This window comes from Jaculus jaculus, chromosome 4 (genome assembly GCF_020740685.1).
Source record: "Jaculus jaculus isolate mJacJac1 chromosome 4, mJacJac1.mat.Y.cur, whole genome shotgun sequence".
NCBI classification, from domain to species: domain Eukaryota; kingdom Metazoa; phylum Chordata; class Mammalia; order Rodentia; family Dipodidae; genus Jaculus; species Jaculus jaculus.
Genome location: NC_059105.1, coordinates 43419278 through 43447106, shown reverse-complemented (window position 1 = coordinate 43447106; position 27829 = coordinate 43419278). Strand labels below are relative to the sequence as shown.

Below are 27829 nucleotides of genomic sequence, written 5' to 3'. Positions count from 1 at the left end.
ATGCTATAAGCTAAAAATTTACTTAACAAATCATTCTCACTAAGCATATAACTTAAACGCAACTTCAATCTTCCTGGATGTTTGACAGGAGACCTGCCGTTCTTTGGTCCCTATGTCATCTAGCTAGACATACCACATCTGCTCCATCTCTACTTGTCATCGCTGTGTGATTCTTGTAGATGTTTTTGGTTTACACAGCCAGAAGAAAGACGAAAGAAAGTCTGGAACCCAAAGCACAAGGAGCTAGACACTAGGACCTGTGTGTTTCTTGATCCCAATTTAACCATGTTTTCATTTATATTAAATGTCAAGCTAACCCTATTTGGTTTCCATTGGTGCCCCATAGAATAGTCACTTGCTGTATTATCATACCAGGGTATGGTGACTGGTCAGGAGCTTATAAAGTACCCTACCAGATGTACATTTGACTCTGTCCAATATGACCAACTCTAAAATTTGCAATTTTCATCCGACACTGATGCTACTGGTTCTTCATACAAACTGTCAAGAAAATCTTGGTCACACATAGAAGAACCAAGTTTAGCATTCTAAACCCCTATTAATCTTTCTCCTATGGACAAATTCATTTGTGGATAGGGCTGTAAGAAAGTCAGCAAACCAAGTAATGCACAAATAAGAAACAAAGGCCATGCTAAATCATAAACTAAGTTACAGTAACTTACCACACTATGGAGAGGTGGTCTGTTGAGACCCAGGTCTTAGGCACTGCTGAACTCTAAAAGAAAAAGAAAAAAAATTAAACTCAGGTACATTTGCTATTCTTTGAAAGGTTTAAAATTATCATAAGCTAAAACTTAGAAAACACAAAGCATTAGTTTCACCATATTCTGTAGATATTTGTTTTGGTTTGTTTTTCGAGGTAGGGTCTCTCTCTAGAACAGGCTAACCTGGAATTCACTATGTAGTCTCAGACTGGCCTCAAACTCACAGTGATCTTCCTACCTCAACCTCCCAAGTGCTGGGATTAAAGATGTGCACCACCACACCTGGCTCTGTAGACTTTCTTTTTTTCAAGGCAGGGTTTCACTCTAGCTCAGGCTGACCTGGAATTCACTATGTATTCTCAGGATAGCCTAAAACTCCTGGAGATCCTCCTACCTCTGCTTCCTGAGTGCTGGGATTAAAGGCATGTACCACCATGCCCAGCTCTGTAGACATTTTTAAATTATGCATTCTTATAAAAGCTGATCCAAAACTATCATTTCTTATATAACATAATTTCCTTCAAATCTGCATTATCCTTTAAAAATTAGTAATATATCCAGATTCTATACTGAGGTTTAACATCTAGTTTATTGAAAACTCATAGATTGAACTTAAGATTCCTTTAATAAAGCACAGTTGTGCATAAGTTTCAATTTCAGTGACTTTAGTTTTGACTAACTACCACTTGATGAGTTCTAAGATGTAGTTTTGTAAGCAAGCGTGTGCCTAAGGAATACTTCTTAGTATATTCTAAATGTACAAAGCTTGAGGGTTTCATTATGACCTTTCTACACATGCATTGGTCATCTGCACTGTCTATTACTCTTTCTTACCCCCCTCCCTGCTTTCCCCTTCCCCTTCTTTATTCACAGTAGTTCCTCTTTTTCATGGCCTTTCCTCTTGGCTTCTACAGGACAGAAAACATGCAGTATTTGTCTTTCTGAATCTGCTTTAAGAAATAAATGCTTAAAAAAATAATTACCTGTGACAATCCAAAACAACCAAACTAGATTATCATAAGTGGGATCCAGGCTTACTTCTTTTTAAAAAAGCAATCCCTGGATGAGTAGGATGTACACATTGATTAGTAATATAAGAACAAAGGGCTCCTGAAAAACAGAACTCTTTGCAGAAGACTTGCTAACAATGGCACAGCACCATTCAAGAATCAAAGGTCCTTGCAAAGCAGGCAAGGACTTCTTTGTGGATAACAGCACTGTCCACGCAATAGGGGCTCATTAAGAAAACCTTATTTCATTTTTCATAGCATCTGTCTCCATCAGAGACAAAAATGAGCTGCCAAAACAAGATGAAAACAGGAGAAAGACAATACAGATACAGGAAAGTTTTCAGAGGCCTAAAATACCTCTTTCATAAGTGACTTAGGAAAAACAGGCATAGATAATTCTATGGAGTCAATGCCACCCTGTACTCTAAAAAAATCATGTCTTTGGGGGTACCAGATCCTATAGTAAGAAGAATGTATAGGTTATTTGCTGAATTAATAATAAGCACTTCATATGTTCAGGTATTACAACTGAAAGATTAACAAAAAATTACGAAACTAGAGTCTTCTATGGTTCTAAAATTTTATTACTCAGTTGAGCAACGTCTCCCAATAGACTACACTTACTATTACCAGGATTATAAACTTGTTTTTTTTTTCTTATAGTTGATAAAGTAAAGGCAGCACAAATTTAAAAACAAAAACAAAAGTAGTTACTTACAACCTGTGTCATGATAATTGCTAAGCATTCACTACAGCTCATTTTTTGTAATTAAACCTGTATGGCTGGGCATGGTGATGCACACCTTTAATCCCAGTACTTGGGAGGCAGAGGTAGGAGGATCACTGTGAGTTCCAGCCCACCCTGAGACTACACAGTAAGCTCCAGGTCAACCTGAGCTAGAGCAAGACCCTACCTCAGAAAACAAAACAAAACAAAACAAAAGTATGTACTTAGAAGCATTCAGAATGTCAACAAAACAGCTGCATTTTTTTTTTTTGCAATTACCAAGTAGTATTCAGTTAACAGAACAATTATTTCATATAAGCTTCATCAGAGACAACTGGAGATGAAAAAAAATGAAACTTCTATCTCCATATATAACTAATTTGTGCTGTGCAACATCAAGAACCTGCTTTAAATTTCCATGCCAATTTATAACCTCCATACTATCCCAGGCAAACTTAGTAACTACTAAAAATACCACCAGGACAGGGCTATCTAAAGACACATTTGGTAGTGTGTTAACAACAACAACAAAAAAGACACTGTACAGCTTAAAAACAAATCTTATACATCCTTATATCTCAATTTTTTCTTTAAAAGGAGTAGTATACTGGAGAGTTAAATGCTTTATAGGTAAGAAAAAAACTGCACTAGAACCAAGTTATTCATCATCTTCCTCCTAATCCTTCTTTTACTTGCTCTTTTCAGCCTTCACAACTCCTTGTTTGCAGCCTCAAGTTTTCCTTTAGCTCTCTAGGCAGTAATATCTTCTTCCTACATTTCCTTCAGCTAGGCAGCTTTCTTTTTGTCAGGCTGCTTGTCATCTGCAAAAGTATTGTTCCACATCTCTTCCAATTTCTTTGCAACACCACCAATGGACAAGCTGGGATTTTCTCCTTTAATTCTGGGGCAACACTCAGAACAGAACAAGCAGAATGAATGAAGGAAGCCTCTTGGCTGCACTGGGATCCTCTAATTTCTTTGTTTTTTCTTTAGGAGGGATCTCAGGTTTCATTTCTCTCCTGTAATAAGCCTTGTCTACCTTTGCCATGTTTTCAAATTTTCCTTTCTTTAGCAGACATGGTCCACCTCTCTGAGCACTTGGAGAACTCTGAGAAGTTGATGGAAGCATCTCGGTGCTTCTCTTTGCTCCTCCCAGCAAGTTTCCACAAAGAATGCACATGATGATGTTTTGCCTCTCAGATTCTTAGGGCCTCTTTGCCCAGGTTTAGCTGCTTCTCCTCAGCGAGGCAGAGTCACCCACTGTCCATCTGGCTGACTCCCACTCACCCCGCGCGCTGTCTCTATGAAGCTCAATATACTGCAGTGGCTGTCTCATTCTTCTTTTGCACAATTGCCATGACCCAAATCATTGGCCTCTCTTGCCTTAAGGAGTAGCTACATTTTTTCTCATGGTGTAAAAGAAGTAATGTGCTTCATTTTTTTGTCATGTGCCCTGCCCCGTGCTCTCTTCTTCCTGTAACTTTGAAAGGAAAGCATTCCAGATGGGGTAACTGCTGTCCGCCTGGATCTCTTCAGAGGAAACCACCCACTGACCTAAATAACTTAAATACTAGAACTTAAAGTTCAGTTAAATTTAAGTTACCATAACCTGCATGGGAGTACATAAGAGCAATTTAACCTACCCCAATAACACGACTGTGCTCTTATATCATTTTTTCTAGTACCAATGAATATAAATGTTGTTGAAGTATTCTTGAATAAGCATTCAAAAATTGTTACTTCTTAGTTTGTAAAATGACTACATATGTACATATGTGAAAGATAAACCTCAAATTATATAATAAATAGCCTTGAGAAAATTCCATAAATGAAATTTTTTCATCAGAGATATAGAAATACAAGTTGTCTTGGTAAGAACACATTATCAAGGGGATTAGAGAAGACAGGAAACACACACATGTGTACATGTAGGATAAAAGTGACCAAGAGTCTTTAGAAGAGAAGTTTTGGCATGCAGTTTCAAATATGGCAAATACGTTATAACTGATTGGACATGACTTAATTGTCTATGTATACTAAAGAGATGACATGTAAAGCCTTAAGCTGAAATAAACATTTTCCTTTCATTAAAAAAAGAGGTGGCATCTAGTTTTTTGAGGACTTCCAGTCAGTATCTGTTGACAATACTCAAAATTAAATAACAAGGTTCAGATCACTAATAATGAGGTTTGAGAGATTTACTAATTTAATACCAAAGCTATAATGGCTACATTCCAATGTTTCCAGTTATAAGAAAATGATAATAGTAGAATAGCATAATAATCTGTATATGGCAAGAATTCAGCAAATATTTCATGAAGAAGCATAAATTCACAGCAAGGTAAACAAAGAGCACCTATGAAACAGTGACTTTCTACCACCGTCTCCTAAAGCAAAAGGAACAGCCAGCCCATGCTATAAATTTAAATTATATTTAGACATACTGTGTATATGGAGTAAAAACCACCTTAACTGACAATTTCAAGGTTGAATTATGTAAGAAACAAGTTCTAAAAGGACTTCACTTTACATAGGTATGTATCCCAGTTAAAGCAAACACTCAATGTTCTGGTAGGAAAGAATAATGAGATGATTAGCCAGAGTTCTAGTTATACTTAAGTCACCAAAATAAATCATTTTACTTAGAAACTGGTAAAGCTTTACTCAAGGTTAAAAACAAGGACCATGTAATATGTTTGACATTCTACTACTAATATATATACAGTATGATCACTCAAATACATCTAGATCCCTTGTTTAGACCTGCTTTCCTCTAGTTACAACTATAATCAATGGAGAGGATCTTACTCGGATAAAAAACAACTATTATTCATAACAGGTATTTTGAACAAGCTTCTAACATCCTTTAAGCATTGATGAATCTGCCCTCTGAACAGGCTCATATTCATCCATTCACATTCTCTTGCTCACATGTTCAAGCATATACTATAGGAACCCGTACGAGCACACACCACAGGAACACATACAAACACACATCATGGGAACACGTATGAGCACACACCATGGGAACATGTAGGAGCACACACCGCGGGAACCCGTAGGAGCACACACCACAGGAATACGTATAAACACACATCATGGGAACACGTATGAGCACACATCATGGGAACACGTAGGAGCACACACCATGGGAACCCGTAGGAGCACACACCACGGGAATACGTACAAACACACATCATGGGAACATGTACGATCACACACCAAGGGAACATGTACGATCACACACTATAGGAAGCCTGTAGACAACTCAGCAGGCATTTCCATGCAGCTATTTATTATTTTCCTTTTCATGTTTCATCGTGTCTGCTACATTACTATCTAGTAAAATCTTTAAAAAAATCATTACCACAACAGATAAGGCACTGGTATGATGGCTTAATTTTGGTAGAAAAGTCAATCCTGAACGAACTTGGTAATCTCGAAATCCTCCAGCTACAGAGAGTGTCGTCAAATTTATGTGTCGAGCATTTAAGATCCAATAGTTGTTTACAGTCATATAAAAATCTGGTAGGGAATAAAAAAGAGAGTCATAGAAAAGTAACAGCCATTCCCTGAAACCACACTTGTAATACTATTTTTTTTTTTAAGGTAGGGTCCCATGTAATACTAATCTTTAGCTGAATTTTTGCTGAAGCTATTTGGCCTAAAAACATATTTTATTCACATTTCCCTACTGTGAGAAAAGCTACTAGCTTTGTAATTCCCACTTTTCCAATAAATCAGTTACAAATACCAAGAGTTACTGAAGGTATCAACAAAGAACAAAGATAACCAAATTTTACCAGTTTTCAAAAATCCATGTTTCCATATTTCACAAAAATAATGTTTGATATAATGAAGAAGCCCTAAAATTCTTCCTAAGAATTTACTTTGCTAAAGAGTTGTAGACATTTGTGGGGCTGGAGAGATGGCTTAGCAGTTAAGGAGTTTGTCTGCAAAGCCAAGGACCCCAGTTAGATTCTCCAGGACCCACGTAAGCCAGGTGCACAAGGGCACATGCATCTGGAGTACATTTGCAGTGGCTGGAGGCCCTGGAGTGCTCAGCTCTTTCTCTCAAATAAATAAACAATAAAATACATTAAAAAAAAGAGTTGTAGACATTTGTGATCTTGGTTTCTTGGTGTATGCCTGTGATGGCTAATGCTGTCAACTTGACAGGATCTAGAATCACCTAGGAGGCAAGTCTCTGGGCATATCTATATGGGTGTTTCTAGATTTAGGTTAATGACACAGAAAACCCCACGCTACCTCTGGGTGGGCCCATTCTGTGGTCTGAGGTCCTAAAGACAGCAAGCTGAGTGCCAGCACTCATGGCACTGCTTCCTGGCTTTCTGACTCGACTGGACTGAACGTGACCAGCTGCTTCACACTCCTGTTGTCATAGCTTCCCCACCATAAGAGATATATGCCATCAAAGTAAGCCACAAGAAACCTTTTCTCCCTTCAAGTTGCTTGACAGATATTTTGTCACCACAAAAAAGTAACTAATGATAGCCATATTAAACCCATGACATTTTGTGTATTAAATATGTGCAGTCTTCTGTGTATCAATTAACCTTAGTGAGGTAGATCTTTTGTATGTGTCTATTTTATTATTATGTATAGTGTATGCACATGTGTGTACAAATGCACATGTGCCATGCATGTGAAGAGGCCAGAAGAGAACTTAGGGTGTATACTTCTGTGTATACTTCCTTCAATTAGGGTTTTCCCCTCAACCCAAAGCTTCAGTTTTTAGTCAGTAAGTCCCAACAATTCTCCAGTCTCTGTCCACCATGAGCTGGGATTATAGACGTATGTGACATGCCCAACTTTTAACATGGGTTGTGGAGAGTCAAATTTGGGTGGTCTTGGACCCTCCCGGGCCCTTAAGCTTAAAATGGCAAGCAATCCTAACTGTTGAACCATCTTTCCAAATGAATAAGGTAGTTTTTTTGATTTTTTTTTAAAATATTTTTTTCACTTTTTATTTATTTATTTGAGAGCGACAGACACAGAGAGAAAGACAGATAGAGGGAGAGAGAAAGAATGGGCACGGCAGGGCTTCCAGCCACTGCAAACGAATTCCAGACGCATGCACCCCCTTGTGCATCTGGCTAATGTGGGACCTGAGGAACCGAGCCTAGAACTAGGGTCCTTAGGCTTCACAGGCAAGCGCTTAACAGCTAAGCCATCTCTCCAGCCCTGAATAAGGTAGTTTTTAAGAAGGATATAGATCTCTCTCAGTCATGGAAGTGTCCCTGTTTTTGAGAGTTTAATAACCATCACTTTGGATAACCACCATCACACACAGCACTACATAAGTTCTTATACTACAATCTCTCTAGATAGGACCACATTCGTCTTCGGACTATGCTGCTGTGGAAAGTCTCAGGGTCAGGATTCTTCTACCCATTAAGTTTTACAAGTAATTCAAAGGGGTTAATTTGCAGACTTTTTTACTTCATCTATGGAAAGTAAGAAATCTTTAATGTTAAAGATTACTAAACTGGGCAGGGGAGATAGCTCAGTTGGTAACATACTTTCCTCACAAACATGAGGACCTGAGTTTGATCCCCAGCACCCACGTAAGTATCAGGCAATCACAGCACTGAGGAGGTAGGAACAACAGGATCCCCGGAGCTCACTGGCCAGCCAGTCCACCTAACTAGTGAGCTTCAGGTCAGTGAGAGACCCTCCCTCAAAAAGGTGGACGGCACTCCTGAGGAATGAAACTCAAGGCTGTTCTCTGTCCTCCACACACACATGGATACACTCATACCCACACACAAACACATATACATACTACACACAAAAGTATACACACATCAGCCAGGCGTAGTGGCACACACCTTTAATCCCAGCACTCAGGAGGCAGAGGTAGGAGAATCGCCGTGAGTTTGAGGCCATCCTGAGACTACATAGTAAATTCCAGGTCAGCCTGAGCCAGTGAGACCCTACATCGAAAAACAAACAAACAAACAAAATACACACACACAAACACAGATTATTTAACTTAGTTGAGGGCAAAGTCGTTCTCACTTCTCTTTCTGTTCATCAAAACTTAATGCAGGGCTGGAGAGATGGCTTAGCAGTTAAGTGCTTGTCTCTGAAGCCTAAGGACCCCGATTAGAAGCTTGATTCCCCAGGACCCATGTTAGACAGATTCACAAGAGGGCACATGCATCTGGAGTTCATTTGCAGTGGCTGGAGGCCCTGGTGCACCCATTCTCTCTCTCTCTGTATGTCGCTCTCAAACAAATAAAAAATAAACAAAAAAATTAAAAAATTTAATGCATTGTTATCCTGGTATTAGTTTCCACTCATGGCTTCAAACAACTGGTATAGAAAGCTTTCCTCATTAAAGATTTTATCAGCAGGTACTCAGACCATCACCAAACCTACATGGTCTGGACATTTATATGACCCGAATCAAGAATCAATGGAACACATATGCCATATAGACACCTATATATTTAAAAGTCAAAAACACAGCTAAGGAACTACTAAATTAATTTATTAATTTACTAAGTTCTAGCTAGATTAATTTACTAAATTTTACTAAGTTAATTTTCCATTCTTACCTTGTCAAACATATTACTAAAGTAACCTAGTAAGCTGAATTCGCATTAAGAATTCTCAGAATTGGATGCTAGCTTATGGCAACACAGAAGAGTAGACCTCTGGTTCACTACTATATCACCCCTCTCTCTTCCCAGCCCAATTCCAACCTGTATCATGAGAGCCTTGTGTGTACATCCAAGCTCTGCCTGGAGTTCTTGAAGCACCACACTTGGGCCACAAATCAACTTAGACCCTTAGAGAAGCTTGTGGCAAATGGCTGAACAAAGTGTGTGTGTGTGTGTGTGTGCGTGTGTGTGTGCATGTGTGTGTGTTGAGCCAGGCATGGTAACATATGACTGCAATCCTAGTATATGCAGGAGGATCAGGAGTTCAAAGCCAACCAGGGTTGAGACCCTGTCTCCAAAAGAGAAAGAGAGAGAAACAGTCTAGAGATCTAGTGATCTACATCAGAAGCTACAAGTGGAGCAGCCACTTGGCCTGTATACTTCTTACCTTGTGAAGAAATATAAGGCCAGAGATGGTCCTCTAAAGTGTAGGGCCTCTTTACCTACTTAAAGGCAGTATTTCCACCAAGTATAAACAGGGAATCTGCTTCTAAAAGTCATATGGATATCTCTTTCAAAAAGATGAAATTCACTACCACTTGAATACTTTAAAACATTCTAATCATGGGGCTGGAGGGATGGCTTAGTGGTTAAGGTGTTTGCCTACAAAGCCAAAGGACCCATGTTAGCCAGATGCACAAGGGGGTGTACGCATCTGGAATTCGTTTGCAGTGGCTGGAGGCCCAGGCACACCCATTCTCTCTCTCTCTCTCCCTCTTTCTCTGTCAAATAAATAAAAATATTTTAAAAATTCTAATCAGGATTTAATACAAGCAGAAAGAAACATAAAATAGAAAGAAAACAGGGCTGGAGACATGGCTTAGCAGTCAGAGGAGCTTGTTTAGCCAGGGTTCAATTCCCAAGTACCCATATAAAGCCAGAGTTCACTGCAACATCAGGAGGCTCTGGTATGCCAGTACTCACACATACACCCTCTCTCAAGTAAATAAATAAATTTAAACAACAACAAAAAAAGAATACAGGCTTACTATAATTCGGGAAAAGCATCTTCACACTTTCAGCTTGGCCCTTTGAAAGGAAGACCATTGCCAGCCTTCAGAACTATAAAACCTGATTCTACTGAAGGTCATCCTTCAGGGTTATGGCTCACAGGCAGAGCATTTGTGTAGCAAATACAGGACCCTGAATTCATGCCCAACATCAAAAGAAAAAGTTCGTTCTTCAAAGAATAATTTAACCTACATGGTTCATGTATACATACCATATACAATACAATAAGAGAAAGGGTGGGGACAAAGACTGCTTCTTTTTTAACCTAAGGTCATTCATTCATAATCATTAGAAGCAGTACTATAGATTTAAACAATTTTAATTAAAAAATTCTTAATTTGGTTATTATACGATTCCTACTTGCAAGATTTTACATTTAATTAGCTGTTGAAGGTCAAGGAATCATCCTCAAGAAGAACTGGGTTGAAATTCAACCACGTAGGAAGTTATATGACACGTTGACTATTCTAAGATGTCACAGACAAAGAAACCTAGCAGTAGTGTCCATGAGTGAGCCTGAAAAGAATGACAGTGGTCAAGTGAGAACTGGAGGTGCTACACTGCACCTGAGCTGCTTCACACAAGGAACCAGCTGTGACGCGCTCTAAACACCCACGAAGATGTGTTTATCTCACCCTGAACAAGGGGGAGCCCACTCGTGTGTACAGGACAGCACTCACCTGTAATGAAACGATCTAATGGCATCACAGGGGCGACATGAGGTGTGGCTTGTGTAATAAGGAGGTTTATCAGATCTTGTTTGAAAGTTTTCAGTGTAAGCAATGCTCTTGCAACAAGGCCACCCATAGAATGACCGATTATTGCCACACTTTTTGGAGCAAATTCTTGACCCTATTAAAAAAAAAATCACCATGACATAATTCGTAAGAAAAATACTTTGCATTTCCTTTTGCAAATTAGCAATGTAGTAACAAAAGTAAATCATACCAACTTACATCAAAAGATATAGAAATACACTGGCATATAGTTTAATGAATATTTTAATACTGTGTTATGTCACTTTTGGCATGTATGTGTGTGTTGTGCATGAATGTGTGTATGTATGCATGTTTTGCACGTATTTGGGAGCACATGTGGACATGGATGTTTGTACACGAGGCCAAAGGTTGACGCCAGCTGTCTTTCTCAGTCATTTTTCACCTCAGATTTAGAGACAGAGTCTCTCATGGAGCCTTACATTAGCTGGCCAGTATGTCCTATAGATTTTCCTGTCTCCAACTCCCCAGCACTTGGATTAAAGACAATTATCACCACGACCAGCATTTTACATGAGTGATGGAGAACCCAAACTCAGGTTCTCATGCTTGCACAGCAAGCACGTTACCCATGAGCCATTTCTCCTACCCCATGTCCCCATGGTAACAGCTATATTTTGTATCTCTCAACCACAACTGGAATGCTTGGTCTAGCAAATCATGTCTGTACTTTTGTTATGTTGCAAGTAATCTGAGGCAGGACTATATTTGGTGCAAAATAAAATATTAGTTATTACAAAACATAAAAACAATAATTTAAAAAATATTTTTATTTATTTGAGTATATGAGAGAATATGGGAGTGCCAGGCCCTCTTCCATACAAAGAAACTCCAGACATACGGACCACTTTGTGCATCTGGCTTTACATAGGTACTGGGGAATTGAACCTGGGCTGGCAGGCTTTGCAAGCAAGCACCTTTAAGTCATCACCTCTTGACATAGAAAGTATTTCTTAAAGCCAAGACAAGTATAGTTGTAGCAATATATTATCATGCTAGTATCTCTTATTTCATCAAAGTATTTCTCTACTATACATTGGCTTTATTTTTTTATTTTTAATTTTATTTATTTATTTATTTGAGAGCAACAGACACAGAGAGGAAGACAGATAGAGGGAGAAAGAGAGAATGGGCGTGCCAGGGTTTCCAGCCTCTGCAAACGAACTCCAGACGCGTGCGCCCCCTTGTGCATCTGGCTATTGTGGGACCTGGGGAACCGAGCCTCGAACCGGGGTCCTTAGGCTTCACAGGCAAGCGCTTAACCGCTAAACCATCTCTCCAGCCCTACATTGGCTTTAAACGTAATCAGTATTGCAAACATTTACTTGCTGGTAACATGTTTTGAATAAATATTTCTTTTAAAAAATCTTCTGTGTCTACCACTATCTTCAGTCCTACCAAGTTCTTGCTTGCCCAACCTGTTCTTTAGGAACTGTGAAAAAAAAAAAAAAAAAAAGATGACACATTAGGCCTGAGATTGCCATCCTTAGAATAGACAACATACAAAGACGTTCTAGGGTAATGTGGTAGTTTGAATATACGTCCCTCAACAGACTCAGGTGTTTTATTAAAGCTTATAACTTAAGAGTTCCAGCCACCTGGCTGGAAGAGGTATCACCAAGGGGGAATCCTAGGATCTAGCCTTAAGGTGTGTTTGGGGGTGGATTTCCAGCCTAAGGGTATGCAGAGCAGTTTGAGCACTGGTGGGGTCCCTGCTGTTTCCTGCTTGGTTGTGGTGCTGGCTGTTTGATGGTGTCTCTCTGCTTGGATCTATGAAAGGGAGATAACTTCTGCAACTGATGGAATGTTCCCCTGATCTGTAAGCTGAAGTAATAAATCTCTTCCTCCCATAAGCTATGTCTGCTTTGGAAATTCATCCCAGCCATGTGAAGCTGTCTACAACAGGTGGTGTCTAGAACCTTATATTTTGAGATGGTTACTGCCATTCCTTAAGTGGCTCACAGCTCTAAATGAGATCAGCCTGAGCCAAAGTGAGACACTGCCTCAAAAAAGTAAAAATGAAAATAAAAAATAAGAGCATGTCACCCATTTACTCAAAAAACTTCTTCAGTGGTTTTCCACATCAATCTCAACTCAAAGGAACAATCCTGAAAATTGTCCACAATGTCTCTGCAGCGCCCCCAACTCCTCCTACTAGCTCCCTTGGTATGCCATTGACCTTTAGTTCCTCACTCTGTGCATATGGAGTATGACTTTTGAAGATTTTTTTAGAGCTCCTTTTTTTTACTTCTTTCCCTTCCTTCTCATATTCCACTTTGTGAAGTCACTTCAGTAGTCCCAAGTCACATTCTCTGCTTCCTTCGGCTCAGCATCCTCAATATGCTCTCCCTGACGCTTCCCGTCAGAAAGGCAGGCAAGGCACTCACTTTGTTCAGGATGTCGGGCCTCGGCCACAATTGGGACTTCAGGTGCGCTGACCAGTTTCACAGCTGCTCACACATGCAGGCAGCCTGCCCTAGTTCCACTGACTCAAGCTAGATGTAGAAATCTATGCTAGCAATTTTTCACCAGTGCATTCATTACACTAACTTATATGTAAAGTTAAAAAAAAAGTTTCTCCAGGCGGGCGTGGTGGTGCATGCCTTTAATCCCAGCACTCAGGAGGCAGAGGTAGGAGGATCTCCAAGAGTTCAAGGCCACTCTGAGACTCCGTCATGAATTCTAGGTCAGCCTGGGCTAGAGTGAGACCCTACCTTGAAAAACCAAAAAAAAAAAAAAAAAAAAAGTGTTTCCCAAGTCACAAGATTTCTTATAAATTCAATTTTAATTTTAAAATACCATTTACTTGAACACACTGAAAATCCTGTTATTTCTGTTTCAACTTCAATGTAATTAAATATATCAGTTGAAATATGGTGTGCTCCTTAAAAGAAAAAAAGATGCTGACAGGTTATAGCACTGATCTGCATGTTTCCTCTTACCTTGTAGAGTTTGAGAATTGTTTTGATGCATTCATGCACAAACTTGGTCTGCTTCTGAAGACTTCCCCCATACAGCGCCACCAGCTCCTCATTGAAGTTCACACTAAAGAAGTCAAAGTGGTACTTGAAGTCAATGTCTTCTGCTTTTCTAAGCGCAATAGAGCCGATGGAACGGACTACCAAGAAAAAGAGTGAGGTGCATGTTAAACAAAATAGCCTGAAGTTTCATCCAATCTTGCTTCAAAATATCTTAATGAATAACTGCATCATGAATGCAAGGAGCTTGTTTCAGGATGACACCCAGTAGTAGTACCAATTTTTTTTTTTGAGGTAGGTTCTAACTTTAGCCAAGGTTGACCCAGAATTCACTATGTCGCTTCAGGCTAGCCTTGAACTCACAGCAATCCTTCTACCTCTGCCTCCCAAGTGCTGGGATTAAAGGCGTACGCCACCATGCCTGGCAGTAGTACCAACTTTAAAAGAACAAACTAACCTAGTAGTTTTATGAATTATCCACCCTAAATGAGTTTAAGCTAATAAATGAAAAATGAATAAGTCACTTCTTACTTGCTTTCTTTCACTGTGGACGATCATGACTAAAAGTGGAAGGCACAGAAATAGGAATTTTGTCATATCCTTCAAGTATTGTAACAATTAGAAGATTTAAGAAGTGTCTATTCAGGGCTGGAGAGATGGCTCAGTCAATAAAGTACTTGCCACACAAGCATGAAGACCTGAACCTGGGTCCCTAGCACACAAATAAAATCCAGGCATGGTGCCAAGCACTTGTAATCCCAATCATGGGGAGGCAGATACCGGAGGATTGCTGGGCCTTGCTGGCCAGGTACTTAAGCTGACTCATTAAGTTGCAGGTTCAGGTGGAGACCCTATCTCAAAAAATAAGCTTCAGAACCATCTAAGCAGACACCTGACAACCTCTGGTCTGAACATGCATTTGTCCCCACACACATACAACACCCATGTGCATATGCACACAAACCCACATACATGTACAAGAAAAAACAAGTGTCTATTAACCACTCACTCATGGTTTAGATACTTGAGCATGATTTGTATCTTTCTCTTAGATACCAGCCAATCCATTACATAGTTCTGCTATAAATCTCTTCCAAGTACATTCACAAGGGAATTTATCTGGCCATTTCACTCAACGTCTTCTTAATGTAAGCAACATAATCTTTTGCCTGAACGACCCTCTACCTATCTTGTTGCTTGTTTTGTAAACCCTCTAACAATTTCTATTATGAACTGATTACGTAAGTGTCATAATAATTTACAGCATAAGCTTTAGTAAACAAAGCATCTATAATTTGCCATTCTATTTTCAAAACCATGCTATCATACCCTATAATTCACATATAACTTATCTTTGTAAAGTGTACAATTCAATGTTTTTTAACATTTAACACCTTTAGTGTATATTGTAAAACCATGTCTGAAATCTGTTAACACTTTTTTTTAGCGAGTGAGCAAGAGAGACAGAGAACTGGCATGCCAGGGCCTCAGCCACTGTAATCAAACTCAAGATGCTTGTGCCACCTAGTGCGCATGTGCAACCTTGCACTCAACTCACTGTTGTGCACCTGGCTCACCTGGGATCTGAAGAGAGATTAAACATGGGTCCTGAGGCATCGCAGCCATCTCTCCAGCCCTGTTAGACCTTTTCAGTCATGTCAAAAGCAAAACCCTTGGTCTATAAGCAGTAATATTCTTCATGCCCCAACTCATTCTAGTCCTTAGTAAGTACTGACCTTCTATCTCAGTGAATTTGAACATTCCATATAAATGAGATATTCTATAATGTGATTTTGTGTCACTGGTTACCTTCACTTCTTACAATATTTTTTGCAAGGTCCATCCATGTTTTAGCATGCATCAGTAATTCATTCCTACCTTTTTGCAACTATGAACAGTGCTGTTGGGAACAAGTTTTAAAGTGTACAAGTTTTTGTGGAGGTGTATATTTTCATTGTTTTCTTGGGTTGATATCTAGAAGTTGAATTGTTGGATTACATGATTACTATGTTTAATATTCTGAGGAACTCCCAAAGTACTTCCCACAGTTCTACCAGCAATTCATGAGGTTTCCAATATCTCCACATCCTTGCTACCTAACATTTGTTGCTACCTGACTTTCTGATTATTTCTAATAGAGTGGTGTTCTCATTTTGATTTGCTTTTCTCTGAGGAATGTTTAGTTCCCTACTTCCACTCTTGCCCTGTAATATCTATTGTCTCTCTCTCTCTCTCTGTATCACTTTCTTTGGTCTTTTGAGGTAGGGTCTTGTTCTAGCCCAGGCTGACCTGGAATTCACTATGGAGTCTCAGGGTGGCCTCGAACTCACAGCGATCCTCCAACCTCTGCCTCCTGAGTGTTGGGATTAAAAGTGTGCGCCACCATGCCTCAAGTGTTTGTGATTAAGCCTACTACTTAAATCCCTAACTGATGGTGTCTTTGAGAGGTGGAACCTTGTTGAAAGAAGCGCCTATCACGGGGAGCGAACACTGCGCTCTACTGGCCCAGCCCATCAGGTGTTCAGAGGTAACTCACTCATGCTGTGCTACCTCCCTCCTTTTCCTGTCTCTTTCTCTCTCTGAGGGTTATGTATGAAGATAGGAGCCAGTTGTAATGCTTTCTCCACCATGACAAAATGGTAAGCCTAAATTAAATGCTTTCCTCCTATAAGTTGCTTTTTCTCAGTTGTTTTCTCAACAATAAGAAGGTAAATGTTACAAAAATTGATACTAGTAGTGAAGTTGTTGCTGTGGTGAACCTGACCATATACTTTTTGGTCTTTTCAAACTGGTTTGCAGAAGGAACATGGAAGGATTTGCAACTCTGAAATACAGAAGCCTTGCTGTGCTATAAAGAGAGCTTGATAAGGCATTCTGATAACAGCTGAAAAACCTAATTGCAGAGAGAAATAGGGACCATGCAAGCTTGGCTTATGTTACAGAAGGTCAAGAAACAACTTTGCCAGACCTAGACTTCGGGCAGAGAAGTTAAGATGCATTTGACCAGTGTCCTGAGAACTTACACAGAATTTAATTTAAAAGTAATAGATGATTTTATATTTGGCAGAAGAAAGTACTGAGCAGAAAGGTGTGAAAAAAAATATAAAGTCTGACATGAAAACAAAGTGTAAACAAGTTTGCTGTCCCAGGCATAGAGACTGATTTTAGACCATTTAAGCTGTAATTGTTAAAGAAATTACTACCATTAAAGATAGACCAGCTGTTCTGTATTGTGACAATGGCAAAGATACCCTGAGAGTGAAAACAAATCCACTGAAGGCTCAAACTACTAAGATGTAATGTAATTTCTTTTCTTTTCTTTTTTCTTTTTGAAAATGGGGCACAACAGAGGAATACCAAAGGAACCTCCTTCTGCTCAAGTTCAAACTTCATACTCTCTGGGATCTACAAATTAGATAGAAGTCCACCTAATACTGGTTTCAGAAGTGTGAGAAATACATGACATAGGGTCATAAAGTGCACATGGCTCTGACAATGAACAGTGGGTTATAGTGAAAACCCCTGGATATTGGAGATGCCTGGAAAACAAGCAGCAGTTAGAAGGGTGTTTCAAATGCCAGAGGATTTCCTGTCTTAGATGCCGAACCTGGAGCTGCATGACTTGACGTTTGTCCTGTTGGTTTTCTATCTTACATTGGTCCAGTCTCTCCTTGTTATGCCTTCTTTTTGCAATGGGAATGTTAACTCTGTGCCATCATGTGTTGGAAGTATGTAACTTATGTTTCTGTTTTACAGGGCTTACAGTTAGGAGACTGTCTTAAATCTCACATGAGACTTTGGACTTTAAAATGGTGGGTAAATACTGTGGAGACTTTTAAAGTTGGACTAAATGCATTTTGCATTGTGAGATGGTCATGAGTCTATGGGAGCCAGAGGTGGAATGTGGTGGTATGAATGTAAAGCGTGCCCCATAGCCTCAAGTGTTTGTGATAAAGCGTTAGGTTGAGTCCTCAGCTGGTAAAGTCTTTGAGAGATGGAGCCCTGCTGGAGGAGGTATGTTACTGAGGGTGCAGGTTTATTAGCCCAGCCTACTGGGTGTTCAGAGCTACCTTGTTGTGCCCCCTCCCCTTCTTTATCACTCTCAGCAGCTGATGTATGAAGATATGGGTTAGTTGCCAAGCTTCCTTCACTAGGAAACCTCCTCTGGAAACTGTAAGCCTAAAATAAACTCTTTGCTCCCATAAACTGGGTTGGATGTTTAATCTCAGCAACAAGAAGGTAACTGCTGTAAGAGGCTTATGTGCTCCAAACTATATGCAGAAGAACATTCATTATCTGAAATTGCCATTAAAGGTAATAACTTGAATATACAAATAAATGCCCAAATTATACAACAGAGTAATAGTTAGGGAAATGGACAGTTCATGGTTCTAAAAGTAATCTGAGTGAATTTTATGCTGAATAACCATATATTAAAAGGGCTAAACAGACCTAGGATGCATAATTAGATATTAAAACTATATAAAAAGAAAGCTTAAAATAACTAGTTTAGAATTAGAATTGTGAATTTTTATTGTAAAGGCTCACAAAGGGCTTCTAAGATGCTGGCAATTTTCTACTTCTAAACAATGTATTCACTTTATAGTAAAAATAAACAGAAAATCTATATTCCATGTATTTATATGTATTATCATTTCAAATGAGAGAATTAACCAAAAGACATCCAATTTTATCATTTCTTTATTTTTTTTTAAATTTTTATTAACATTTTCCATGATAATTTTATCATTTCTTACCCAAAGCATCCAGTTTCAACTTCATCTCTTAAATTTAAAAAAAAAAATCAATCTTTTCTATAGCTTAGATGATATAACTTATAGCTACTTTTTCATTATTATCTTTCATTTTTCTCTAGTTATAGTGGCTTTGATTGTACTAAGCATATTCTTGCATCAGAGACTTCCCCAAACAGCACTAACATGTAGTGCTTGGCTACAGTCAAGGTCTGCTCAAATGTCATTCATCTCCTCACTGTCATCTTCTCCAACCGCCTCATCTTGACTAGACACGGTGAACCCAGCTTATACTTTATCTCATTCTCCATTATTTTTTTTTCTAGCTTTTAACATGGAAATATCTGTTTTGTGGCTGTCTTTACAACAATAATATGTGTCTGATGAGGGATGGACTTCATCTGTTGTTCTCTCCTCTGGATACCTAATACCTAATACTCCCTGGTTCATGGTTGATACCCCATAAATATTTCCTAGATGAATATACAAACATGTAAGTAATTATAGTACACTCTGAAACAATTCTATTCTCATGAAATAACAATTCCGTTTTACTTATTATAACCAAGAAATATTTTAGCTGAAAACAAAATGACTTACAAATTTGTGTATTATGCCAGAAATTAGTGTTGTTTTCCAAGTCAACACTGATTTTGGAACATGTGTTTATTATTACCATAGCATCGACGTTTTGTGATTCCCTCCATACTTCTATATCTCTCTCCCTTATGCTCCAAAGAAGGAAAACAATCTCTTCTCTGATTCAGCATAATATAAGCCACTTATATATTGTGGTGGTTTGAACAAATACCTAATCCTCAGCTGACAGCACTGTTTAGGAAGGTTGTGAAACCTTAAGGAGGTAGAGTCTTGCTAGAAGTGGATGAAGGGGGGATGGCTAGAGGCTACAGCTCAGCCCACTGGCTGTCTCTACTTCCTCCCTGCTGAAGTGAAGATGTGACACAGGCTTCTTGCCTCAGGTCTTTCCCACCATGGAGACTTCCCCTCGAAACTGTACACTGAAAATAAGCCTTTTCCTTCCTTAAGTTACTGATGCATTTATCTTCACAATCAATACTTCAGGTTCAATTCTGAGTACCAGTTTTTTCCAACATAAACCTCTTTCTTCTGCTCATTCCTAAATACCTACATAATCTGTTTATCCCACTCCAACCCAGCTTCTTCTTTTTCTCCTCATCCTTTGCAAGACTGTCTTCTTGTCCTTGTACTTGTCATTTATACATTCTCTCAGAAGTGGCCGATAATTGCATGTCCCAAGAAGCCCAACGTAACACAGAAAGCATTTCATTCACTTCATTTATCCAACCAAGTATGCATATAATTCAAAGTCTGTAATTGAATTTTATTGCTTTAATTTTTTTCTTCCTGTACTTACCTTGCTTATAACTTCCAGCATTACCAGGAAGAAAGAGAACTGGAATTCCCGTCAAAGGGAGAATTTTGTGCTCTTCAGCATAGGATCCCTCGCCATAAAGATATAACTCATATGCTGGATAGCGTTTTGTCAGTTTCTTTGGAAGTTCTATTTTCTATAGCAAAAAATAAAGAAGACTGTTTTACTCAATTTTATTAATACAATTCAGCCTGTTTTGTAATTCTTAATTATGCAACTTTGAAATAGTGCAATATAAAAATAATACTAATGGTATGAGTATACTTAAGGCACAAAACAAGTTCTACTTACGGTATTTCACATGGGGAAATATTCTTGAATGATGTAAATTTCTAAGTAGGACTCAGAAAAACATAAAATGTATATACATGAAATTCTAACAAACACAAATTAATCAAAACAACCTTCAACAAATGGTTACAAGTCACTATATATGTCAGTAAGTTATATGTTAACATAACTGGAAATGTACTTAATTTGGAATTAATATCAGTTATACTTTAAAATAATGATAAAAGTTTTTGATTATCAAATCAATTCTTTCTTTATCATTTTAAACCATGTCTCTCTTTGTGTGTGTGTGTGTGTGTGTGTGTGTGTGTGTGTTTTAACTTAGGCCCATCTATACATTCTAGTTGCTATAACTTCAAAGAAAGGAAGTTTGTTGTATAATGCTGCTTTCTGACCTCTCAATGCTTTGGCTTGTGACATTTTAAACAGAATAATCTGTCGGCCATGTCGATTTTAAAAGCAGTTAATTAATTCTAAACACACAAATTTATTATATTATTGTTAGTAATACCTTCTCTGTGTAATCTCTAAAGCATGTACACAGTTTAATAGCTATCTTCATTTTTAAAAATTAACTTTCTATTGATAACCTTCACACATATACACTGTTGTACTCTGATCACTTTCTATTGATAACCTCCACACATATACACTGTTGTACTCTGATCATAATTCCCTCCACGCACTCTTTTTTGTTCCCCCGACCTTACTCCTTCCACCAAACCCCTTCTTCTTTCCAACTAGTCCCTCTCTTCTTCATTTTTTTTTTTTTTGAGGCAAGCCCAACAGATTGCCCTTTTATTTATGAGAGAGAACTGGCGCGCCAGGGCCTCTAGCCTCTGCAATCCAACTCCAGACGTGTACGCCCCATTTTACACATGTGCAACAATGAGTGCTTGTGTCACTGTGTGTCCAACTTATGTGGGACCTGGAAACATGAGTCCCTGAACATGAGTCCTTGGACTTTACAGGCAAGTGCCTTAACCACTAAGCAATCTCTTCAGCCCTCCCACTTCTATTTTCAGGCCTTTTTGCTCACTTTCATTATCCTGACATGTTGATGGACCCAGTATTATGCAGGTCTTGTGCAGTTAAGAATAGTCATACAGAGACTGAAGAGATGGCTTAGGGGTTAAAGCATTTGCCTGCAAAACCTAAGGTACCAGGTTCAGTTCTCCAGTACCAACATAAGCCACATACGAAAGGTGGTGCACGCAGCTGGAGCTTTTTTGCAGTGGTGAAAGGCCCTAGCACATGTTTTCTTCCTTCCTTCCTTCCAATCAATCAATAAATCAAATCATCTCTGCCTCCCAAATAAAATATTTTGAAAAGTATTTTATTTAAAAAAAATAGCCATACAGCCATGTCCTGATTAGGATACACACATACTTCCTGCCATAACCATTCCACTGAATTAGCATCTGTTTCAGTTTTCACGGACCAGGTTCATTTTTTCTTAGCAACCTTTATGCAACTCTCCAATTCCTGTTACATAAGCCAATCGTTCACATAAACTTTTTTCAACATAATATAAATTAGGTCTGAATGCCATCTCAATGTGTAAGCACCTATAAAAATGCTCCCTTTCCCTACCTTAATAGCAGGTTCTCACTGTATGGCCTGTGGCTGTTCTTGGCTCTCCCATCCTTCTGCTGCAGTCTCCCAACATGCATCACCACACCTGGTGTTCACTTTCCTTTTTATTTCTTGAAGGATACAGCCATTAAAATAATACCAAGGCTGGAGAGGTGGCTTAGCAGTTAAGGTGCTTGCCTGAGATTCCTAAGGACCCATGTTTGATCTCTCTCCAGATCCCATGTAAGTCAAATGTACGAAAGGTTAGGCAAACACAAGGTTGCACATGCCCACTAGGTGGCACAAGCGTCTGGAGTATAATTGCAGTGGCTGAGACCCTGGTGCACCAATTCTCTCTATATATCTAAAATGAGTTACACTGAACCACAGATACAATACATATCAACAGATTAATCATCTAGCAATGCTAACCATATAGTGTATGCTTGATGAAAAATTTTATTGTATGAATTTCAAAAACTGTGACTGTTGACAGTGACTGGTGAAAAAAATCACTTTTTTAAAAAAAAAAAATCACATCATTTGTACTAGATTCCTCAATATTCCTTTGAGGATATCACCATAAATAATCTGTGCCAATTACAGCACACAAACATTGATATGACTGTGTAAGTATTGCTTAAGAGGACAACATTCTGTTATCTTTAGGGCTGGGGAGATATCTCAGTGGTTAAAGGTACTTGCTTTCAAAACCTGCCAGCTGGGGTTCAATTCCCCAGCACCTATGTAAAGCTGGATGCAAAGCAGCAGCTGCATCTGTGATCCTAACTGGTGTTCCTCTGCGGTCCGACAGTTCACTTCTAGTAGTAAAGGAGCACAGACACCTCATCCCTACATGTGCCATCATACGCACACTGGTAGTTTGAATGTACGTCCTCCATGGACTCAGGTGTTTTGTTAAAGCTTATAACTTGGATCTCCAGCCACCTGGCTGGAGGAGGTGTCACTGGGTGCAGATCCTGGAGTCCAGCCCTAAAATGTCCCTGGGATTGGATCTGAGTTCCAGTCCAAAGGTGTAAGAGCAGTGTGAGCTCTGGGGTCCTGTCTGCTGCTGCTGGTTTGTGCTGCTGCATTTGGTATTCGCTGGCTGTGTGGTGGTTTCTCTCTGCTTGGATGTATGGAAGAGGCTTTTTCCGCCACTGATGGAACTTCCCCTAGATCTGTAAGCTCGAAATAAACCCCTTTCTCACCTAAACTGTGTCTGGTTTGGATGTTTGTCTCAACAACATGACAGTTTACAATACGCACACATACAATTTTTTTTTTTTTTAAAAGTAAGAATATTGGAGTGCAGGGCTCTGATACAAATTGATCATTTAAATATGAATAACTTAAACCCTCACCCTTTAAGTATACCTTAATTTTATTTATTTATTTGCAAATAGAAAGAGAGAATGAATATGAATGAAAGAAGGAATGGAAACACCAGGGTCTCTAGCCATTGCAAATGAACTCCAGATGCATGTGCTACTTTGTACATCTGGCTTTACATGGGTATTGGGTATTTGAACTCTAGCCACTAGGCTTTGCAAGCAAGTGCCTTTAACCACTGAGCCATCTTTCCAGTCCCCCAAATAGACTTTAAATGAAGATCAGTTGACTTTATATTTAAACATCATCTCTATGATCTTGCCTCTGCTGTCTGTCTCTCCTTGAATGGGCCTAAGTACAGATGCTTCTCTTTTAAAAAAATTACTCATTTATTTAAGACATAAAGAGAGAGAGAGAATAGGCACAGCCCAACCTCCAGCCACTACAAACTCCAGATTCATGTGCCACCTTGTACATATGGCTTATGTGGGAACTGGGGAATGGAATTTGGGTCCTTAGGCTTTGCAGGCAAGCACCTTAACTGCTAAGCCATTTCTCCAGCCCATACAGGTCCTTCTCATAACTAACCTAAACCCTTTCAAAACACAAAAACAACAAATTTCCAAGTGCTTTAAAAATGCTCATTTAAGAAAGCAAAATACTTATTTTATGACATATAAATCTTTCAATTGTCAATAAAAACTACAAAAGTTTGATCTCCATAATTTATCCAAAAAGGACACAATCAAAAGAAATGCAGACAGTTTTCTCTGTCTGGTCTTTCTTTCTGCCTTGGCCTTTCTTGCTACAATCCAGTCCATATGCTGTCAAGTACATACCTATACTTTATATTTCCACACTATACATGTAAGTAATAAAGCCTTTAGGGTAGGAAATGCTTTACGAGCTGACTCTAATTATTTTTACTTCTTTTTTTTAACTTTCACAGGCCATGTTTTAAAATTCATTTTGGTCTGTTTTAATATTCAAAACTCAAAACAAGAAGTGTAAGCATTGAAAAGAAAGCCTCCTGCCCATGTTTCTTCAGCCAATGGTATTAATGTGTGGTTCCAGAAACATTACAGAGGCAAATGCTTATACATTCATTTATCCTGTTTATATACATGGTATATTAAGAATGCTGATCATACAATGTGTCCTGTTGCCTGCCTACCTTCACATATAATATGTGGCTGCAATTCTGTTCTGTACTTTGCAAGCTACATGCCCAAAATGGCAAAGTCATGTCATTTCTAAAGCTTTTAAAAACCCAGGACAAATCTGGATGTTCTCTACTCTCTGAAGGGCCTTGTAAACACTCTTATGACACTGTATTAAAAATACATTTTACATTCTTGTTATGGAAACATAAAGAAACAAGGACTGATTTATCACAAATGCCTTCTCATACCAAATATAATTAGCAGAGATTAGTCATTCAATAAACAACCTGCTTAACAGACACTCCAAAATATTATCATAGTTTCTTTTTTATGATTGTAGTTTCAATATTAACATTTCCTTTCAGGGAGCAATTATTAGGTCACATATATGAAAAGAGTAAAATTCAAAGTATGACAGAAAAGAAGATGTTTCTTCTCAAATTCTGCAATTTGCCTAAAATTATGTGCTTTCGAATAAAAGTTTTACCCTAATGGCATAATAAGGCAAGGGTTTCAAAGGATGTGGCTTTGCATGATAGGCTTACGACGTAACTATGAAATGTGTAGTTAGCTCTGAGCGAGAGCATCTAGGAAAACTATAGGCAGAGAATGAATCAATAATTTTAAATTTAAAGGTTCATTTTTGCCGAGTTTTAAAGTCTTATCTCACCTTTTAAAATAAAAAGAAATGAAAGTGTTTCAACCACCTTCCCTCTGCTAACTAGCTACAATAAGCAGCGGAAAGAAGGCATCCAGAAAAATGACTAGGGCATGCCACATGCTAGATATCAGCCTGCGAAAAATCAGAAAGCTGTAGAAAATATAACTAAGAAGGCAATGTATAAAATATCTTTAGAACATGTTACTGATATGAAAACTATCTGGCTCTTACTCTAGTGAATCCATTTATCTTAAAATCTCACTTTACTAGAACTGATTTATTTCTATAAGTAGGTATTCTATAAAACAGCACACCTTGGTACGCAAAGTAAAAGAACTCAGTCAAATATTAATAATCTAATGCATCAACAGTTTTTATATCATTAAAAAATCTGCTAAAAATGTGTACCAAAAACTTCTGCCACCATAATTATTACTGTACTAATAAATTAGCGTACTGTAAACCACCAAAAAAGCACACTACTCATCATCAATAACAAAAAAATGGTTCTTTTCTATTATCTATACTAATTTTCCATCTTTCCAGTCAATTTCAAGGCAGTAAATTCATCTGTGAGGTCCATATGCTTTGTTCTCAACACTAAGAAAAGCAATTTCTACTACGGCAAATATAAGAATAGCTTCAATCATTGTGGGGAATGTAAAAATAAATGGAAACTATTGTTTCAAAAGGATCTTATTTTAACCAGAGTCTCCACTTAATGCAGTACAAAACTAAAGTGACCTACTTCAATCTATTGGGAGTTTCCCAATTATTAAAGCATAGGCAATGAAGAGATCATGAGCTCTATTTACAGTGTAAACCACATACTGAAAGCTCTCATGTATTAAATGGTAAAACTCAATGCAGCATTATGTCAGGTTATTTTGCTTAGAAATTAGCAGACAACAGTTACAGGTTAAATCTCCTCCAGTAGAATCTGAAATCCAACGTTCACATTCATTTATAACCATGAAGGCAAAACCAACGTAAGGATGCCAAAACAAATGAGATTTAAATTTACCAGAAATTTATACATGGGAAAGGATGCTTTTCAGCAGTTAAATCAAATAGCAGATTTTTAAATGTCAGTAACAGAAGCAGCATCAAACATAGTCCCTCTATAATGACCTGGACGGAGAAGCAATCTTGATATTCATCCCTCACAATGAAGAAAACTCCGCTTTGGTTTTTTAAGAATGCACTTTTTCAGCTTGTATAATGTACAAGTAATTTTGTAGGCGATATTATAATAGGTATTCTGCAATCAAGAGATCCATTTCGAAATTTAAAAAAAAAAATCACACGGGAGAAATTTCTCTGGACAGTTGTGTAATTTGTCGCGATTGCTTTTTACAGCTTACCATGAATGAAATTCTGGATCCTACTACGCTGAACGAACAAATGAAGCAATTAATTGAAAACATTCAAAATGGAAAGGAGGTGGAGGGGGACGGAGGGAGGGAGGAGGAGGGCAGAAATTTCTTTAAACACAGTCTGGAAACTAAAATCACACCAAGAAATTTTTGTATGCCAATGGCCAGAGCCCCCCCCCCGCCCCCAAAGCCCGGCTGCTCAGAGACAGGCAAAAACACAGGCAGGCTCACACCCACGAACGCGGAACCTACAGAACAGGTGGATCCGCAAAAATCTCCACTGGAGAGAATTAAGTAGTTTCCAGTTTAATTATTCACCAAGCCAGAGGTAAAGCCCTGGGGCAGACGCTGGGTGTCTTTCTAGAAGAGCATAAGGTGGCAAGCCTACGACCAGTTACGAAGGAGAGACTTTCTGCTCCGGAGAAGCAAAGAAGGGGGGTCCAGGGGCACCTGTTAAGTGAGGACCGCGAGGACCAGGGCTCTGGGCGCGGGGAGAAGGTCTCGGGGCTGCTTCTCCGGCGACAGAGAGGGGCTGGGCCCGGCTGCTCACTGAGGATTTGGAACCGGCAAGGGATGAGCACGGACCCGCGAGGCCGGGGGGCTCTGTCCATCTCGGGGCGGCGGGGAAGGCAGCGCTGGCGAGGACCGGGGGGAAGGGACCGAGCGGGGGGCGGCCGTCTTCCGGAGCGCCGGGGCCAGCGGCGAGCCCAGGCGGAAGGAGCCCACCCGAGGGGCGCCCGGGGGGCGCGGGAGCTCCTACCTGATACTCGGGGTACTCGAACATGTAGCTCATGCTGCACTTGTTCTCCTCGAAGCCGAAGAAGACATCCCACAGCCCCAGGGTGGCCAGAAAGACCATGAAGACGTAGAACGCCAGGTTCCAGAGGTTGACGGAGTGGAGAAACATGGTGATGCCGCCGCCGCCAGCAGCACCACCACCACCACCACCACCACCGCTCCCGCGGCTGTGGGTGCCCCCACCCCCGGAGCACGCGCACACACACGCACACACTCACACACAGCCACCGAGGGAGAGATGCGCCTGGCCACAGCCGGAGCCGAGCCCAGCAGAGCGCCGCGCGCGCGCGCCTGCGCCGAGCCCGCCAGCCGCGAGCGCCCGCCGCGCAGTGCGCACGCGCGCGGCCAGCCCGCCGAGGCCCCGCCCACCGAGGGGGAAGGAGGAGGCGGCGGCGGCGGCGGCGGCGGCGGGGCGCTGTGCGGGAGCCCGCGGCTCGGAGGGAGGGAAGGAGAGTGGGAGCAGAGTGGGCTGGGCTCCCGGAGGGGCTGAAGAAGAAAGGGGAGGGGGCGAGGAGAAGCCGGAGGGAAAGGCGAGGGGCAGGCCCCGGG

General features: G+C 39.7%; 1 protein-coding gene across 1 annotated transcript in view; it reads right to left on the bottom strand.

Moving 5' to 3' along the window:
• Pgap1 (post-GPI attachment to proteins inositol deacylase 1) overlaps window positions 1–27481 on the bottom strand; it is an 82677-nt gene extending 55196 nt beyond the window's left edge. The window contains exons 1-6 of the mRNA XM_045147423.1: window positions 27243–27481; window positions 20067–20220; window positions 13881–14056; window positions 10843–11014; window positions 5830–5987; window positions 684–736 (exon numbers count right to left, since the gene is read on the bottom strand). Of these exons, the coding sequence (XP_045003358.1) occupies window positions 684–736; window positions 5830–5987; window positions 10843–11014; window positions 13881–14056; window positions 20067–20220; window positions 27243–27389 (860 nt within the window). The 5' untranslated portion in view covers window positions 27390–27481. The remainder of the gene's footprint in view (window positions 1–683; window positions 737–5829; window positions 5988–10842; window positions 11015–13880; window positions 14057–20066; window positions 20221–27242) is intronic.
• Window positions 27482–27829: the final 348 nt, after the last annotated feature.